Source organism: Sinocyclocheilus anshuiensis, unplaced genomic scaffold, assembly GCF_001515605.1.
Source record: "Sinocyclocheilus anshuiensis isolate Anshui unplaced genomic scaffold, SAMN03320099.WGS_v1.1 scaffold38, whole genome shotgun sequence".
NCBI classification, from domain to species: domain Eukaryota; kingdom Metazoa; phylum Chordata; class Actinopteri; order Cypriniformes; family Cyprinidae; genus Sinocyclocheilus; species Sinocyclocheilus anshuiensis.
The window spans coordinates 2,570,573-2,577,076 of record NW_015544213.1 but is presented as its reverse complement, the minus strand read 5'-3'; the positions used below and the strand labels follow the sequence as shown (position 1 = coordinate 2,577,076).

At 35.6% G+C, this 6,504-nt stretch overlaps 1 protein-coding gene and 1 long non-coding RNA gene across 2 annotated transcripts in view; one reads left to right on the top strand and one right to left on the bottom strand.

Annotated features, from left to right (window-relative positions):
- The window catches only part of LOC107697079 (trace amine-associated receptor 4-like), a 1,476-nt gene extending 296 nt beyond the window's left edge, over positions 1-1,180 (top strand). Inside the window, exon 2 of the mRNA XM_016497722.1 lies at positions 187-1,180. Coding sequence (XP_016353208.1) covers positions 187-1,180 — 994 coding nt within the window. The remainder of the gene's footprint in view (positions 1-186) is intronic.
- Positions 1,181-3,344: 2,164 nt separating this feature from the next.
- On the bottom strand, positions 3,345-4,564 carry LOC107697101 (uncharacterized). The gene is made up of 3 exons (XR_001635157.1): positions 4,399-4,564; positions 3,700-3,916; positions 3,345-3,563 (listed from the first exon to the last, which is right to left on the bottom strand). It is a non-coding gene; the product is annotated as an uncharacterized LOC107697101 (long non-coding RNA).
- Between the last annotated feature and the right edge of the window lie 1,940 nt (positions 4,565-6,504).

The following is a 6,504-nucleotide window of genomic DNA, read 5'->3' as shown; positions in this document are numbered from 1 at the left end:
ATAACGCCGCCCAAATGTTCACGCAAAGAAAGAAGGCGTAACTTTGATTCTCGCTGTAGTATTGTTGCTGCTGCCGCCATGTCGTAGAGACGCTGTGTGTTTCGTTGTGAGAGCGAAACTACTTTTTTTGGCCTTTCAAAAGAGGACACAACTAGTGGTTAAGTTGTATTTACAACACTGTTCCAGAACAGTTGTGTTTTTCTGCTATCCACTCCTGCCTGACTCCTGTCCCAGAGCTCACCGCCTCCCTGCACTTAAAGTGGCGATGTATGTTTTAATGGTGCTGATGATCCTCACAACAGTTTTTGGGAACCTGCTGATCATCATCTCCATCTCTCACTTCAAACAGCTTCAGTCTCCAACTCATCTGATCGTTCGCTCTTTGGCAGCCAGCGACTGTCTGCTGGGCTCTTTGGTCATGCCGTACAGCATGGTGCGATCTGTTGAAGGCTGCTGGTATCTGGGAGATTTTGTGTGTAAAGTGCATTCTAGTTTGGACATGACTTTCAGCATCTCTTCTTTAATACATCTCAGTTTAATATCTGTCGACAGGTACTGGGCCATTTGTGACCCCCTGAGGTACAAAATGAGGGTCACAAACAACATTGTGACTGTATTTACTACCTTCACGTGGCTTTTTTCATTTCTGTACAGCTTTTCTATTGTGTTTTCAGGGATAAACAAAATTGGCTTGGAGTCGTTCATCATGCAAGTTTACTGTGTGGGAAGTTGTGTTTTGTTTTTTAACAAACAATGGGGTCTTATTTGTTCACTTCTCACATTCTTTCTTCCCGGGACGATCATGAGCTCTCTGTATATGAATATCTTCTATGTTGCACGCAAACACGCAAAGGTTATGTCTGAAAGAGTGACTGGAGGGTTGAAGAGCCAAGGCTCTGCTCAAAGAGAAGGAAAAGCAGCTAAAACTCTGGCCATTGTCATGGGTGTTTTTTATCTCTGCTGGCTGCCTTTTTTTACCGCCACTGCTGTTGATCCTTTCCTCAATTTCGTGACTCCTGGTGATGTTTTTGATGCTTTGGTTTGGTTTGGATACTTTAACTCCACTTGTAATCCATTGATCTATGGTTTCTTCTATCCTCGCTTTCAGAAGGCCTTTAAGATTCTCATTTCCACTTATACCTGTGGCTGCAATGACTCAAGCACCTTGATACTTGAATGAATTTAAATTTATTAAAAATATGCATGTTAATGCTAATGTTAGAAATTATTTGGCCTGGCATGCATTTTCTCTGAAGGTCTCCACAAACAGACTAACCATCTGGATTATTGAAATATTGACAAAACTAAAATATTGATATTTGGGTGTAAAAATAAAATGCTTTTTTACTGCAAATACTGGTGTTTATATGACATGTAAAAGTTTTTTTTGCTCAGTTAATATAGGTAATTGTTTTTAAAAATTATTTAACATTAAAGTTATTTAATGCTTAATGTTGTTTACATAACTAAGTATAAGACATGTTTTTACTCAACTATTAATATAAAAAAAGTTATCGAAACATTCTGTCTTTTCAGAATTCTGTCTATAAGTATTCATCAATCACAATCCCCTCTCTTATCCAGATAAAACATTATATATTATAATATTATTTAGACTAAAATGCATGTTCGAGCTGTCCTAACTAAAAGCAATTTGCACTGACATATATTAAAATATGTCAGTGCCATTGTTTTGTCTCAAGATGCACACCAGTAATGTTTTGTCTAAGGCATGTTAATAAAAATTACTTAAATTTCCCGATTGAACAATGGCCTAATCCTGGCTTAATCTAAGCCCTGTCTGTGAAACCGGGCCATAGTCACAGAAATCCCTGTTTTCTTTCCATACCATAGTAATTGATGCTGTTAATGAGGCGAACTCCGACCTGGGCATGATTATTGGTCATCAGCACAATGTCAAACAGCTCCTCACTGTCTGGGTATAGTTCTCTCAAACGGGCATTTACATTCATGAGGGCCTGTGGATAAGAAAAACAACGCGTTTCAGAAAGGCGGGGCATAGAGGAGAAACAATAATGTACAGTATGTGGAAAATAATGTGTTTTTTGAACCTTAAACTGCATAAACACATTTCATTACACCAAATACACAAAAGAATGTTCTTTTTTAGCAATGTCATATGACCCCTTTAAAAGAGGAATTAAAAGCTGCTGGCATTAATTCTATGACATTACAAAATGTCTTAAACAGTTCTCATAAAGGTTATAAAGCTCTTATTAATTTTCTGAAAATAGCAAATGTATATAATAAAATATAGGTAGAAGGATTTTTTTTTTGAATTAGCATTTCCCTTGATATCATCGCCTCACACTCCATCCCAGTAGGTGGCGGGATATGCACCAAAAGCTGGTTTGCCAACCACCATAAAACATCAGAAGAAGAAGAAGAAGATGTCGTCATCTGAGACAGCAGAAAGTAGCCAGTCAAGCGTTGAGGTTTCTTTACAAAGATAAATTAAGAAATTATATGTAATTAATTATCTAGTAAACAGATATGTTATTGGGAATATTATTGTTACATATGCATCATTGTGTTAGTGTTTTATTTGCTGACTTTACCTAGATTCTTGCATGCTAGTTAGTAGAAGATAAGAGTAGTGAAGCAGCTAGCTAACGTAATGGTAAATAACTACGCCATCGGCTCTTGTGCAAAATAATACGAGTTGTCCTCCATTTGTTCAAATATTTCTTCTACAAACGACCTCTGCTTCTAATAAATCACACAACGACTACTACTACTTCTTCATGCGTATTCAATGTAGCGACGATGCAAGCTGCCTCTAAGAACACGAGGAAGAAACGAAGAAGAATAACAGTGACTAAACGCGCTCTGTAGAGTAGTTTGTCCGTTTAGGGCTACTGTAGAAACATGGCGGTGCAAAATGGCGACTTAACCATGGAGGGGGACCCGCGGTGTATGTAGATAGAAATGGCTTATTCTAAGATAATTAAAACATAACGTGAATTTTGTAAGGTATTTATACACCACTGAAAACATAGTTTTGTATGTTACATTGCATTTCTGTAAACAGATTCTCAAAAATATTACACATTGTACCTTTAAACAAAACGCATAAGATGGTTATACCACTTTATGAAAAGACAGAGGAGTGTTGCAACACATTTTGTTTCACTTTCTGTACCTCTTTTTAAGTTTTATGTTTCAAACTTTTTTTATATCATATTACATGCTACTATCAAATTAGTTTTGAAATGTAGAACATATATCTAAGCTGTATACATGTCAAGTACAAATACAATTTATACTTAAAAAAATATTATCTTTTAAAAGACCAGTAGTGAAAAATGACCACAGACACATTGCAATGCTCATCATTTATTATTTCATGATGTGAGTTGATGCTCATATTCTTTTTTTCTCGGGATGTACACGTTGGCATGTCAGGCATTTCTCTTGGCATTTCTCTTGATCCCAACATGTCTTGGGATCTTGCCATACACCCTCACAGCAGAGTGATCTCGTGTAAGGGTGCTTAGGATTTTCGGAGCTGATCACTGATCGTCAATCACAGGAAGCAATATCTGCACATTTTGAGAGGGACAGAGAGAGAGAGAGCGCACAGTGATTCACTCGCGCTGTTTGTGAAATTACGTCTCACAGAAAGTTTTCAAATGACTCTGCAAGTTATTTAATAAAGAAATATGCATTGTACCTCACCTTCAGCATTATAATTATTTTACCCGCACCGGACAGAGCTTGAGACCGTGCCGCTGTATGTCATGCCAAACCTCTCACGACAGGCGCATCGTCAGCTTGAGATCGGTTTATGACATCGGCCTTTAGAGGGACTGCCGATCAATCGGAGCACCCCTAATCTCGTGCTTTGTCTTTATCTTGTGCTTTGAAACCAGCAATGACAAGGAGTTACATGGTCCTGGAGAGAGAGAGAGATATCTTAATATAGATCTTATAATTATTCTTTGCAAAATGCTTGATGATTCTGTTTCAAAACACACAAACAACCCATTTTGAGAAGATTGTAATCGTATAATATTTTCTTAAATTTAAACACAACATTATGCAGATGGTAACTAGTAAAAAACTAGTTAAAATTACATATCTAACATAGACTCAACAAAATTCATTTAATTACTACACAATTTAAATAATTTTATTGAAAAAGCTTTGACTCAGCTCTCACTAAGCTAGTAAGATAACTAAAATGTAATTTGTTAAATTTTTTATCTGCTATATATGATCAAAAGTCTTGCTGTTGTGCCAGGCTCCAGACCAACAACACCTGAAAATTACATATGGAATGTGACATTTAATTTAATATAATTTAAATTAAATTATAAATTATTCTAAAAAACACTTGTGCATGTTGTTTTAACAATATTTTATTAAGTAACTTACAAGTTTTGTTGTGGGCAAAACCCATGAAGATCTCTCTCCGGGAAGCTACTGGATAATGGACAAAATTATTATTTCTGAGAACTGTAGCCATGCCAATTGCATGGAAGCCCGTTTCCGCCACTGAATAAAAAATAAAAGAGGTAATTGCGACTTTTTTTCTCACAATTCTGACTTTTTTTTTCTCAGAATTGCGTGATACAAACTTGCAATTCTGACTTTTTTTTTCTCAGAATTGCGTGATACAAACTTGCAATTCTGACTTTTTTTCTCAGAATTGCGTGATACAAACTTGCAATTCTGACTTTTTTTCTCAGAATTGCGTGATACAAACTTGCAATTCTGACATTTTGTTTTTCTCAGAAATTGCGTGATATAAACTCGTAATTGCGAGTTAAAAAGTCATAATTGAGAGATATAAACTCGCAATTGCGAGACATAAAGTCGCAATTCTGAGAAATAAAGTCAGAACTGCGAGATATAAACTCACAATTCTGACTTTTTTTCTCGCAATTGCGAGATATAAACTCGCAATTGCGAGGTATAAAGTCAGAAATATGAGATATAAACTCGCAATTCAGAATTGCGAGAAACAAAATCAGAATTGCGAGATATAAACTCGCAATTACGAGAAAAAAGTCAGAATTGCGAGTTTTTATCTCGCAATTGTGACTTTATATCTCGCAATTCTGACTTTATAGCTCACAATCGTGAGTTTATATCATGCAATTCTGAGAAAAAAAGTCAGAATTCTGACTTTATATCTCGCAATTCTGATTTTATAACTCGCAATTGCGAGTTTATATCTCACAATTATGTGAAAAAAGTCCGAATTGTGAGATAAAAAGTCGCAATTACCTTTTTTCCTTCTTTTTTTATTCAGTGGCGGAAACGGGCTTCCATACAATTGTGTTACAGCTGTCCCTTACTGTCAAATGTTTGTAGATCTTTTGAAGTGTTTCTCAATACTGCCCCTGGTGGCCCTGCACTATGGCTTCCCAACCCAACCCTGCCACCTCCACTCTCACACCCAAACACCTCCACTCTCCCTCCCTTATCTACCACACCAGATTTAACCCACGGAGCAGGATTGAGAAACTAAGAAATAAAAAATTATTTTACATTTATATTATATTGACTATCATTATTGTTATTATTATCAAATATTTTTGAAATTAGCCTTTTACAAAGGTCACCTAAAATTTGTTTTAATAAATATAAAAAAATTTCCTTCAGAATTTCGAAAATAATAATTCTGTCCATTGTGCCAATCTGAGAAAACAAAAGTTAATGTAAGTTATTAGACAATAATAAAGTGCTTCCAATACTTATACTTAAAAAAATTAAACTTAAAATACTTAAACTTAAAACAATAGACTTAATTGTTGAGTATAAAATGTAAAATAAATATTTGTTTGTCATCTGGTCACTAATAATTTTTTTTCCGTATCCAAGTCAGTTTAATCACCGTTCCATATTAATGCCCTGCTTTCATTGATGCACACAAACACACACATCACTCGCACACTTGTGAACACTGCCCCACGACTTCAATAGCTTCCATGCTGGGTCACTACGTTAGATTCCTCAGCAACGATGAGATACAATTGCTGTTTTTGAAGTAACCAAACTCACAGCTACATTGTTTGTAGGGAGAGATGCACAGACGCAGGTAATTCACACTCTCTCTCTCTCTCTCGACAATTAATTAAAATAAATTATATAATTAATTAATTCAAATAAATGTGATCTACCGCACGATTTGATATCTGTGTCTGATCTGAAGTGGGCAGAATGCTAGAGCTAACAAGCCATAACTGATGAAAATAATCGTAATCTTTCCCCTTCCAGTCAGACATTGCGTTACAAACATCATTAACAGCTTTTAACGTCTCAATGCTGGTCCACTTCGCGTTGGGTGGTTCTTTGCCTCCATTGTGCATTAAAATCATTTAATGTACAGCTAACTGTGGATTATCCCTATATAGTAATAACTAATATATAAGAACTGTGTGTTCCAACACCACTCAGTGTAAATGATTATATGTTAGATATATATGTTGTTTTATCTTTGGAAATATAAAAATATAGATAGTTAAGTTAAATAAG